The sequence below is a fragment of the Elephantulus edwardii genome, unplaced genomic scaffold (assembly GCF_000299155.1).
Source record: "Elephantulus edwardii isolate Elephantulus edwardi_28Jun2011 unplaced genomic scaffold, EleEdw1.0 scaffold00233, whole genome shotgun sequence".
Classification (NCBI taxonomy): Eukaryota; Metazoa; Chordata; class Mammalia; order Macroscelidea; family Macroscelididae; genus Elephantulus; species Elephantulus edwardii.
Window position 1 is genome coordinate 3,956,688 of NW_006399983.1, and position 13,341 is coordinate 3,970,028.

Here is a 13,341-nt window from a genome sequence, read left to right on the forward strand (position 1 = left end):
CAAGCACGTACTCTTGTGCCCTAGAAGCTCCAATCCCAAAGGTACATGGTTTGAATCCACCAGCTGCTCTGTGAGAGAAGGCTGGGCAGTCTCCTCCCAGGTAATTTACTTCCTGCCTTTGAAAACCTCTGGGGGGGTCAGGCATGGGTCGGTCTCGACTCCACAGCAAACAACAGCAAAAACAACTGACAAGCAAAGTAGCTCTGGGGGCACAGTGTTACACTGCTAACTGACCAGTGGGTTCAAATCCACTGTAGGAGATGTAGGAGAAAGATGGGAAGTCTTCTCTTGTAAAGATGAGATTTGCAGCCTCAGAAACCTGATGAAAGTTGTTGTGAGTGAGAATCCATTTGGTTGTGGTGGGTTGGTAGGTTTCGATGTGGACAAATATGCCCCGTTCTCCTAGGGGCTACCAGTAGAATCTCTTGGTTTATGACTAGAAAGAAACCAGCTTGGTTTTTTGTGGTTATTGTTTGTTTGTTTTGGGTTTTGTTTTGTTTTGTTTTTTAAAAAGGCTTTCAACATCAACATCACCTCATCCAGAAGCTGTTCTGCTCTCAGGTGGTATTTGGGGGTGTGGATGTGCTCACTAGGGAGCTCAGTCTATAGGACATGCTTCCAAGAATGTTTTTGTTATGTGCCATCAAGTTGCCTGTAACTCATAGCAACCCTTCGCGCATGAACTCTGAACTCTGAACTCTGCCCTATTCTGAGCCAATCTTGTCTCCAACAGACCTAATACCATTTCTCCAGTCACTGAGTCGATTGCTATCATCCTGGGTCTTCCTCTCCTACATTGTCCCTCCACCCTTCCTTGATGTCCTTCTCCAAGGACTGGTCTCTCCTTGCAGCATGCCTAAAGTATGTCAGAATCCTTGCTTCCAAGGTTTCACCCTCTCCGCAACTGACCTGTTTGTTCTCCTGGCAGTCCTTGGTATATTAATACTCTTCGCCAGCACCATAACTCAAAGGCATTGATTCTTCTTCTATCGTCCTTAGTTATTGTCCGGCTCTCAGATGCATAGCAAGTAGTCCATGGCCTGTATCAGGAGCACCTTAGCTTCTGAGTACAGAGAGGATAAATGTGCAGTGCTCGGGACAGCCTGCACAACAGTTAGCCTACCCAAAATGTCAACGACTCTCCTCTTGAGAAACAGTGCAGGGCTGTCAGTCACCCTCCCCTTTTCTAGGATGGTAAGATATTCTGCATCTCCATCTTCCTGTGCCCAAAGGAGCCTTCCTTGATGGCATAGTGTGTGGCATGTTGTGCTGCTAACCATAAGGTCAGAAGTTGGGATCCAGCAGCCACCTGTAAAGATTTCTCAATGCAGAAACTTGAGGGAGAGTCACTGTGAGTTGGGATCAACTCAGTAGTAGTAGTAGTGGTAGTAGTAGAGTTTTGATTGGCTTAACTAGCTCATCAAAAGAGAAATGTGAAATGATCTGGGTGGTTTTAAAGCAATGTAACACTGTACTTATTCGTCTCTGTCTTGTTTATTTATTTGTTTTACAGAAAATAAGCCTGGAGTCACCCCAATATTTGAAACACAGCTGAGCTTAGCTATCCCAGAATTGGTTTTCTACCCATCTCTGGATCCTACAGTGAAGGGCGGCTTTTATGACATCTTTGAAGGTCTTCTCACAAGCATTTTCGGGATATCATCTCTGGTACCACGGCTCTCCCCACAGAACCACCCACCTCACTATCAGGTAATCGTCTTCCCTTTCTAGCAAACCTGGGACTCCCTACCAAGTGCAAGTGTAACACTGACTGCTGGCCTCCTGCCCTGTCAGGTTGACATGGAGGCCAAGGCTGAGCTGGCGAGCCTGCGGGACTTGCTCATGGAGCGAGTCTGGGCTATGACGGCCCTCTGCTCCAGCTACCGTGGCACCTTCAGCCAGTACTCCTACCTGTATGGGGAGGACCGCAAGGAGGTGCTGGGGCAGTTCCTGTCGTATGGACACGTCCTCACTGCGGACGAGATTGAGGCCCATGCAGAAGACGGCATCCCCGAGAACCCACCCCTCCTCCATCACTTCAAGGTCCAGATCGACCTGTATGAAAGCCTCTGTGAAGAGGTGTGCAAGCTGGAACCCACGAGGGTGTTCGACAGCTGGATGAAGATTGATGTGCGGCCCTTTAAAGCTTCACTGCTGAACGTGATCAAGAGGTGGAGCCTCATGTTTAAGCAGCACCTGGTAGATTACGTCACTAACAGGTAGTGCTCTAACAGCATCCCCACTGCAGGGAGGTTTCCTTCACCTTCAGTCTTTGTCCTATCTCCTCCATGGGTTAGATGGTCCAACTGAAAATTCAGAGAGCTAGCTAAGAGTTTCAAGGGTGTTTTTGTTGTTGGGTTTGGTTTTTTGCTTTTGTTTTTTGGTTGTTTTTGTATGATTACCAGCAGCTTTCATGCTACTCTTTCCCCTATTTGTGAGAAAATCATTTGGTGTTTTCTTTTCCACTTATCACTTGGTGTTCTAAAGGCACTCAGTACCAGGTGGATAATGTTAACTACTGGTGGCCCTAGTGAAAAGAAGCTGCGCTGTAATCCCGAAGGTATGCAGTTCAAATCCACTAGCTGCTCCGTGGAAGAGGGATGGGAAATCTCCTCCCATGTAATTCATTTCCTCAGAATAACAACTGGAGGGTCAGCTGTAGGTCCTAACCAACTCTTTGCTACACCACCACCACCACCACCACCACCACAGTGGTAATAACAGAGCCATCTTCCCTTCACAACTTGGCTGCAAAATCTTTTTAAGCCTTGGAGGCAGAGAGATGTAATGAGCTTCTTAGGCTTCATTTTTACCATTTACTCCTGGTCTCAGAGACTCCAGCTGCGCAGGGCAGAGGCCACTAACTCCTCACCCTCCTGAGCACCCATTGGTGCCATGTTGTTGTTGTGTACTATCGAGTTGGAACCAACCCATAGCTGACCCTGCAGAGGGTTTTCAGAGGCAGTTAGTCACATGGGAGACGATTGCCCATCCTCCTCCCGCAGAGTACCTGGTGGCCTCGAACCGTGTGCCTTTGGGATTGCAGCACAGCTTCTTGCTACTAGGCCACCAGCTAACTGTATAACCATCTGAATCTGAAATTCTATCATTTTCTGAGATGAACTTGGACTATTCAGCCCAGTACGAGCCCTGATGGCACAAGATTGTGCTGTTAGCCGAAAGGTGGGGTGGTTTGAATGTACCAACTGCTCTGAGACAGAAAGATGGACAGTCCTCATGCATCAAGATTTACAGCCTCCGAAATTCAGTGGAAGTCTGCCATGAGTCTAAACCAACTCAGCAGGCAGTGGGTATTACTTTTAGTTCAGGAGATAATTGGAAATAAGCAAGGTGCTGAGCAGTCCTCCAGGCCCTTCCCATTGGTGTCTGAGTCTGGGACACCGACCCAGAATCCTTACGTTCCTAGGTGCTTCCTCACACCCCACCCCAAGGCCCTGTCCTGACTTTGGGGCTGACCTTTGTGAGTGCTGTGGCCACATTGCTCAGTTCTCTGGATCGGTGAACAGCACAGAATAGCTAAATTGAGGATTTCTCTCTCTACATGTTAACCCCAAGAGACTTTGTAAAGGTGAAGCTCTGCCTCTCTAGGCGAGCACTGTGGAGCTGTTTTAAGTAGGGCTTGTCTAGTGTGAAGAAGCCGTCACACTTTGTTGTTTGTGAAGGATTTTTCTCACCAAGGAGCTAAGGGCAAGAATTTAGAGCTGGCGGGAGGTGGGTGGCAGTGATGTCCAAGAATGGAGCACATCTGGGCAGGCAGTTGCTCTGTGGCTAGCTTCTCTGGTAGCACAGAGTGCAGTGACAGCCACTGTCATGACTGTAACTAGGTAAAACTTCCATGGAGCCAACATTGTAATGAGGTGAGTATGCACTAGCTCACTAGTCTGCTTGGGTTCTTCCCCTTCAGTCCTTACTTCCTTATCTCTGAAAGATGCTGTTACTAAAATAATCCTGTGATACCTTCCAGCTTTGAGTCAGTGATTTCAGAAATCTGGTTCTTCTGTTTTGGAAGTAGAGAGTTTTACTGAGGATAAAAGGAAGAGTAAGACGGAATATCATTGCTGCTGTTAGTTGCCATCTAGTCAGCTGCAGCTTATGATGAACTTGTCTCACATGCTTTGGGTATTTTGTCAAGAAGTGCCAGCCCTTAGAAAAATACACCAGGCTTGGAAAAGCAGAGAGTCAGCAAAAGACAGGAAGACCCTCACCAGTAGGGACTGACAGAGTGACTGCAATAATCGGCTTGAGCATGGTGGAGATTGTAAGGATGGTGCAGGATAGGGTGAGTGTTTGATTCTTTTATCACAGAGTCACTATATTGTTGCTGTTATGTACTTTCAAGTTGTCCACAACTTATAGCAACTCTACCGGGTGGCTCCTTGGAGGCAAGGATTCTGAGGCTCCGTCTAACATATTTTGGACATGTTGCTAGGAGGGACGGGTCCTTGGAGAGGGACATCATGCTTGGGAGGGTGGAGGGACAGCACAGGAGAGGAAGGCCCTCTATGAGGTGGATTGATTCAGTGACTGGGATAATTGGGATGGGAGTGTCAGAGACAGTGCGATTGGCACAGGACAGAGCGGAGTTTAGGGCTGTTGTTGTACATAGGGTCGCTATGAGTCGCAGGCAACTCGACGGCACGTAACAACATAACAACAACATCAATATTGAATCTTCATCCCAGCCTGGCCTGTGTTGTCCTCATCACCTTTGATTTACTCAAGCCCATTGTTACAGTCACTGTGTGGGTCCATCTGGTTGAGGGTCTGCCTCTCTTTCTCTGACCTTTCACCTTTCCCAGCATGATGTCCTCATCAATTGAGTGGTAACCATTTGAGAGGCAGTTAGCTATAAGTAGCGGTCAACTCGATGGCTCCTGATGAGAACAGCAACCTCTTCTTGCTGTTGACTGACAGAGAGGGGGAGGAGGAAGATCAGATTTGTCTGGTGCTCTTCCCATGCCCACTGTGAAAAGGTTGAATGGCTCATAGTTGCTAGTGATCATTCATTGTGTTGTTCTGTGGACTGTTGTTGATGTACAATGTTCTTCCTAAATCAGAAGAAGACGAGATTGGGTAAGGTCTGAATCTGTCCCTCTTTCAGTCTTACCTAAAATTTTCTCCTGTTAGTCTAGCCCTTTAATCTGGAAGCAGGAGTGGCATCTACTTCCATAATAGCTTGCCTCTGGAAACCCTGTGAACCTGGAGAAAGGATGAAAATTATACAGGAGGTGTCCAGGACTTTTGCTCATAGGGTTGCTCTGAGTCGCCTGTGACTCGATGGCACTTAACACCACCACCACCAGCAGCAGCAGCAGCACAGAAAGAGAGAGCAGTTGGCCTAGCAGACAGCAAGCCATGCTCCCAAGCCAAAGGTCATGTAACCCTGGCATGTCCACTTGCTGTACTGAGGTAACTTGTGGTTGCTGTGAAGCCAAACACTGTGACACTGATGAGTCAAATGCGAGAATGGTTACCCATGGTGGACATTGTTTGGTGAAGCTCCCCGAGTAAAACAAGCTTGGAAGCAGGAGTGGCATCCACTTCCATAATTGCTTGCCTCTGGAAACTCTATGAACCTAGAAAAAGGATGAAAGTTATACAGGAGGTGTCCAAGATTTTCGTTCATAGGATCACTATGAGTCGCCTGTGGCTCGACGGCACTTAACAACAGTCTAGCCCTAAAATTTGAAGATCTTCATGTTCCCATTGGGACTGTTACCCAGACACACCAGATAAGGTCTGAGGCAAGGGTGTCCCACTGTCAGTAGCATGCTGTCTTATCTACCTATCGATCATCTATCTATCTATCTATTATCCATCTATCATCTATCTATCTATCTATCTATCTATCTATCTATCTATCTATCTATCTATCTATTGGCTCATCCGCTTTCCACTCTTATCCATGCCCCCCAAAATGACTGAGACTGAGGAATTTAAAGCAGTTGTAAGGGACCAAGCCCAGCTTTTAACTCACTGATCTACCCCCAGCATTCTACCAGCCTCTGCTCACACTCTGCATGAACTCTCCCTACACCTTCAACACTTTTCTCTCAACAACTCAAGCACTTACCTCCCAAGGCAGTCCCAAAGTCCAGCATTGTCAGACTCCCTTCAAATAGTGCCTGTTCACAGTAGACTCACGTAAAACCTACCATCTTTAAAAGAGAAAAAAGCGTGGCTGCACAAGTCCTTCTTGCTACAGGACCGTTTTTGTGTTCTTCTTGATCATGGGTTCCTCAAATGATGTGTCTGTAGCTGCTTTCTTCACTTTTTTTTTTTTATCTTCTATTCTCTCTACCAAAAATGTATACAATTTAGATAATAATGATGAAAACACATGCCTGCATATGTACAACTCAGGTTAAAAAGAGATATTATCTGTGTTTAAAAATTCCCTTTATGTATTTTCCCCTGATAAAAATCTTCTCTTTCTCCCAGAGGTAATCTCTCTCTCCTGATTCTTTTAAATGTCTCTTAGGGGGTGGAGTGTGCTCACATGCACATGTTCCCTGTCCCTGGGTGGCTCAGATGCTTTTGCTCTTGGATATTAAGCATAAAGTTGGCAGTTTGAATTTGCCCAGTGGCACTATGTAAGATAAACCTGGGAATCTGATTCTGCAAAATTATAGTCAAGAAACCCTTGTAGATGGCAATTCTACACAGAGTCACCAGGAGTTGGAATCAACTCGACAACAATAGATTTGAGAGACAGAGAGAGACCCGCGAGAAAGACAGACATGGTGGGAGGGAGAGAGAATGTGTGTCTGTCTGCCCTCCATATCCATGGGGGGTTCTACACATGCAGAGTCAACCTGTAGTTTGGGGAGAAGACAGCTATTAAGTGACCAAAGCAATCCCTCAAAGACTAACATGGGGCATGAAGTACCATTTACATACATCCTTTGCCCTGCATTGGGTATTTTAAGTAACTTAATTTCCCCTCAGTGTTGTGGAGTCAGAACTTACTTATAGCTAATGCTTCAGTGGGTTTTCAGAGGCTGTAAATCACATGGGAGGATATCTCATCTTTCTCCCACTGAGAAGATGGTGGATCTGAACCATTTGAGAAATGCAGTGTTTGGGTTCATGGCACAACTCCCTATAGACGATGCCACCAGTGTTCCCTTGTAGGTTATCTAGAAGTGATTTAAAGTATATGGGAAGATATGTGTAGGTTACATATAAACACTGTGTCATTTCATATGAGACTTGAGCATCTTGGGACACCATGATCCACATGGACAGTTTGGTATCCACTGGACTGCTTGATCCAGTAATCCCCCAATGGACACCGGAAGACAACTCTATATGTGTGTGTACACATTATATGTTTCCACCTGTCAGACACACCATAAATTGTGTTCAGACAGTGACCTACAGCACATCTATCCCCAGCCTCAGATGGTTTCACATTCAGAAATCTCACTCAGAAAATGAATCAAGGTGAATGCAACAGCTTCCCACACACAACCTCTGTCTCCTGTGTCTCTCATTCACAAAGTGATTGTTTGACCAGGTTTATCACAGTACAGTGCATATGTACTGTGACAGGGATATCTCGACAGTCATAATAAATGCCTCTGTTACTGGCTTATTTATTTAATGCATCGTAATTTTGCCTAAAAACTTTCCTGTTCAGCAGAATATGCTTCGACTCAGAGACAGCAGTGTCTGATCTCACGTACAGCACATCTCCTGAATGTTGTAGCATTATCTCTCTTTTAATTTTCTTTTGAAATATTGCCATGAAATATATCATGGCTCCTAAACACAGCAGACAAAAAGGAAGTATTGATTTGGAAGTGAAACAAAAGGTTATTAAACAACATGAAGGCTGTTGATTAGTGAAGGCTGTTGCTTGTCACATTTGATAATCACAAAGATCCTCAAAAACAAAGGAAACAATTCTCCCATCTGTTAAAGCGCCCACTCCTATGAAACCTGCAATACTAACAAAAATGCAAGAGGGTTCTGTCTCAGATAGGGAGATAGTATTGATGATGTGAATTCAGGACGTAACACAAAACAACCTGACCTTGTCAGCATGCTGAGACATGACGCTTGTTTGAGGTGCTTAAAGAAAAAGCAGGACTAGAAGTGGCATCTACTTCCTAAACAACATGCCTCTGGAAACTCTATGAACTTTGATAAGTGACAGTAGTTTTAGAAAGGCTTCAGGCCTTTGGTTCATAGGGTTGCTATGAGTCGTGCTCAACTTGACGGCAATCAATAACAACAGACGATATGATATGGTGTTCCCTACTGTTCAAATCACATAATATCCTATGTTGCATTTGCATTTTAAATATTTATACAAATGGAACTAATGAGGAAGAGTTGTTGATATAAATTCCTTCCTGTGGAATATTCTGTTGTATGACTCTTCCTGCATTTATTCATTCTATTGTTACTGAACATTTGGGTTGTTCCCGATAATTGGGTGAGAATTACCAATGCTGGTATGAGCACTCTTATGCATGTATAGTAATGTACATGGGCAAGAATTCCTCGAGGATACGACTTGCTGGGTCAAAGGGTGTGTGTGGCTGTTGCTATGGAACGCATTGTGTGAGAGATGCCAGGCCATGAGAAGACAACCTAGGAAGTAGCTGAAAGAGGCAGAGACCTTTCTCCCAAGCCAACAGATGTAGTCTTCCCGCAGTGCTGGCAACTTGAGGTCAGACTACTTGGTCTCTCACTGTGAGCAAATAAATTTGCAGTTGTTAAATTTCCCCACATGTGATATTTCTGTTATAACTGCACCAGATATCTAAGACATCTGTAATGCTAAGCTTTCCAAGGTGGTGAGAGGCATGCGTGCAGTTCCTGAGAACTGAACAGAGTTTAGTGTTATGTCATTAGGAAGGACATTATGAAGATGGTGCAACATAGAACAAGCTTCCATCCTATTCTTTATCGAGTCACTGGCAATTGTAGTTAACTTGACAACAGCAACATTATGGCAGAGGTTTTGTGGTGACTCGGATTACTTATGTGTTGGCTGATCTTTTTATGTTTTCATGACTCATCATAAGTCCCGTGCTGCAAAATCTCTCTTCTGTTCATATCTATTACACATTTTTATCTTTAGCTGTTTAATTTGTAATTACTAATACATATAATTTTTATCTAACTCTTTACCAATTATATAATTACTAATTACACAATTGCAAACATTGACACTCATTTCTCAATTTGTTTGTGGTGTATTTAGCTAAACAGTTCTTCATTTTAATGTAGCCAAACGTGTCAGTCTTCTCCCTTGTAATGTGCTGGGTTTTATCTTCTTAAAGAAATTGTTTCTGCCCTGAAGTCCTAATGACACTCTCCTACAGCCTCATCAAAAAGGTTTAGTTTCATCTTTCACATTTAAGTCTATTACTACACTATTAGGACAACATCTCAATTACTATAGCTTTGTAATAAATCTTACTGTCTGGCAAAGCAAGTCTCCACTCTGTCCCTTTTCATTAAAAATACCTCAATAATTCTTAGCTTCTTGTTTTTTATGGTCTCACATTCTTTGGATATATTATTAGGAGGGGCCAGCCATTGGAGAAAGGCATGATGCTTGGAAAAGTAAAGGATCAGAGAAAAAGAGGGAAGACCCTCGGTTAGATGGATTGACACAGTGAGTTCAGACTTGGGGAGATGGTGAGGAGCACACAGACAGAGCAGGGATCCGTTCTGTAAAACATGGGATCACCATGAGGGGGAGCTGACCTACTAACACTTAACAACAGCACATGTGTGTTTGTCTTCAACAACATATGTGGATGTGTGGTATGCATACATGTTCATATACACAGAGATATGGGTATACCTGTAGTCATTTTAGTAAGGTTAAGTGTAGAGTTCAGTGACATAAATGACATTTACAATATTGTAAAAACCATCATCACTATCTTTTTTGAAAGCTTGTTGTCTTCTAAACAGAAACACAGTATCTGTCAAGCAGTCTCTTCACCCAGATACAAATTAACGTTGGTGTTTATGTCTGCTTCATTTGAGTGGGATTACACAGTATTGATCCTTTTATGTTTAATTTATTTAATAAATGGTTTTCAGGTTCTTCCATATCATAGCATGTATCAGAATTTCTCCTTGTGGCTGAATACTATTTCATTGCATGTGTATACTACATTTGTTCGGGTTTTCAATTTTTCAGATATTGTGATTATTGTGAACATTGGTGTACAAGTATCTGTTTGAGTACATAAAGTCTTTTGAGTATATACCTAGAATTGGAATTGCTGAGTCATACCAGGAGAATGTCTATTTTTACTTTATTGACAATGCATGAGCATTTGACTGTGTAAAGCATAATAAATTATGACTAACGATGAGAAGAATGGGAATCCCAGAAGACTTACCTGTGCATATGTGAAACCTAGACGTAAAACAAAAGAGGCTGTTGTCCAAGCAAGGGAACACTGTACTTAAAATTAAGAAAGGTGTGTGTGAGGGTTTTTTTACCCTCTCTCCATACCTACTCAATCTATATGCTGAGCAAAGTATTTGAGATGCTGGACTCTATGAAGAAGACTGGCATTAGTTTTAGAGGAAGACTCATCAATAACTTGTGTTATGCAGATGACATAACATTGCTTGCTAAAAGTGAGGAGGACTTGAAGCACTTGCTGCAGAAGGTCAAGGAATGCAGCCTTCAATACGGATTGCATTTCAACATCAGGAAAACAAACATTCTCATCACTGGACCAATAGGCAACATCATATCATGGGGGAAAGATGGAAACTATTAACAAGTTCATCTTACTTGCATTGACAATCAATACCCTTGCTACAAGCTCTCAGGAGATCAGAAGACAAAATGTACTGAGAAAGTCTGTAGTCAGGGAACTCTCCAAATTATTGAGGAGCAATGAAGTTAGTTTGAGGACTAAGGTGTGCCTTATTCAGACCATGGGCTTTTAATCACTTGCAGTGCTGCTGAGAGCTGAATGATGAATAAGGATGACAGAAGAAGAATGGATGCCTTTGAACTGTGTATGGTGTTGGAGAAGAGTCCCACGGACTCCAAAAGAACAAACAGATATGTCCTGCAGAAAGTGCAGCCAGAGGACTCCTTGGAGACCAAGCTGGCAAAGCTTTTGTCTCATATACTTTGGGCATGTTGCTAGAAGGGGCTATTCCTTGGAGAAGGACGTTCTTGGAAAGGTGGAGGGACGATGAAGGAGAGGAAAACTGTCAGCCAGCTGGATTGACAGTTATTGCTGCAATGGGCTTAAGCATGTCAGAGATTGTGAGGATGAGGTACGATAGAACAGGGTTGAGATCTGTCTTCTGTAGGGAGGCATAGTCAAAGGCATCTAACAACAACATCATATGGTAATTCTGTGTTTAACTTTTTAGGACATACTGAAGTATTTAGTTGCATTGTTGTTGTTGTGTACCGTTGAGTCAGAACTGACTCATAGCTGACCCTAGCAGGTTTTCAGATGCAGTTCATCTAACACAAGGAAATTGTCCATCCTCCCATGGAGCACCTGGTGGCCTCAAACGGTGTGCTTTCAGGATTGCAGTGCAGCTGCTTGACATGAGGCCACCAGAACTCCCTTAATTGCTGTACCATTTTATATTCCCATGAGCAATGCTGGTTCCAGGTTGGTTTTTTCCCTATGTTCTTGCTAACACTTATTTTCTTTCTTTGTTTTTATTTTATCCAACCTATTTGTTGTAAAAATGATATCAAATTATGGTTTTTATTTGCATATACCTATGAATCTCCTGTGTTTATCCAGAAATTGTTATCACTCACATACTTGAATGCCTTTGCATTGTCAATAAAACTCAGGTAAACATCGTTTTAAAGAGGGACATCATGCTTGGGAGGGTGGAGGGACGGCGCAGGAGAGGAAGGCCCTCTATGAGGTGGATTGATTCAGTGACTGGGATAATTGGGATGGGAGTGTCAGAGACAGTGCGATTGGCACAAGACAGAGCGGAGTTTAGGGCTGTTGTACATAGGGTCGCTATGAGTCGTAGGCGACTTGAAGGCACATAACAACAACAACAACAATATTCTCTACTTAACAGCCAAGATCCATTTAACATCAGCAATGATAGCCTTCATTCCATGATTTCTTCAGAATCCAGCTTGGATTTCTGGCTGTTCCCTGCCAATGCAATGTTTCAGCCATTGTTGAAAATCTTCAGCAATATTTTACTTGCATGCCATACTATTGATATTGTTCTATAGTTTCCATATTCTCTTAGACCTCCTGTTTTAGGAATGGAAACAAATCATCATCTCTTCCATTCAATTGATCAGGGAGCTACATTCCAAATTTCTTTCTAAATTCCAATTTTCTTGGTTAATGAGCACACTCAGGACTGCATTTGTTTGTGGAAGCACTTAAATTGGTATGCCATCATAGGCCTTCTTTTTTTGGCAATGGCTTCAGTTTCTTCTTTCATTCCTATTTTGAAAATTATATGCTATTTATCAGTATGGTGACTGTGTGTATTTTTTTTATCTTCTTTGTATGCTTCCTACATCATTCAAGATTTTGTCCATAGAACCCTGGAGCACTGCAACTCAAAGGCTGAATTTGTTTTTACGTTCTTTCAGCTTGATAAAGGCTGCGCTTGTTCTTCCTTTTTGATTTTCTAACTCTAGATCTTTGCACATTTTGTTATACTATTTTACTTTTTCTTCTCAAGATGCCAATTGAAATCTTCCGTTCATCTCCCTTACTTCAGCACTTCTTCCTTTTATTGTGGCCTTTCTTCATTCTAGAGCAAGTTTCAGAGTCTCTTCTGACTTCCATTTTTTTAAAATGTCTAACACTAAGAAGAACAGACATCTTAGAACTTAATCATGCTCATGGAAAACTTACTCAGACCAAAAAGCAGTTTTCCCAGTAGAACAAGGAAACACTGCATGGTTTAAAATCAGGAAAGGTGTGCATCAGGGTTGTATCTTTTCTCCATACTTATTCAAGCTGTATGATGAACAAATAAATTGAGAAATTGGACTATATGAAGAAGACTGTAGTAGCTTCAGGATTAGAGGAAGACTTACCAACAATCCTGCATTATGCATATGATATAACCTTACTTGCAGAAAATGAAGAAGACTTGAAGGAATTACTGCAGAAGATCAGCATGGATTACATCTCAATATCAAGGAAACAAACAAACAAAAACCCCAGAAGACAACATCATGATGTTGTTGTTGTTGTTATGTGCTGTCAAGTCGTTTGCGACTCATAGCGAGCCTATATACAACAGCCCTAAAATGTGCTCTATCCCGTGCCAATCTCATTGCCTCTGACACACCCATCCTGATTACCC

The 13,341-nt window shown here is 42.9% G+C and overlaps 1 protein-coding gene across 1 annotated transcript in view; it reads left to right on the forward strand.

Annotated features, from left to right (window-relative positions):
- DNAH9 (dynein, axonemal, heavy chain 9) overlaps positions 1-13,341 on the forward strand; it is a 623,295-nt gene that overhangs the window by 91,841 nt on the left and 518,113 nt on the right. The window contains 2 exon segments of the mRNA XM_006898570.1: positions 1,514-1,710; positions 1,795-2,219. Coding sequence (XP_006898632.1) covers positions 1,514-1,710; positions 1,795-2,219 — 622 coding nt within the window.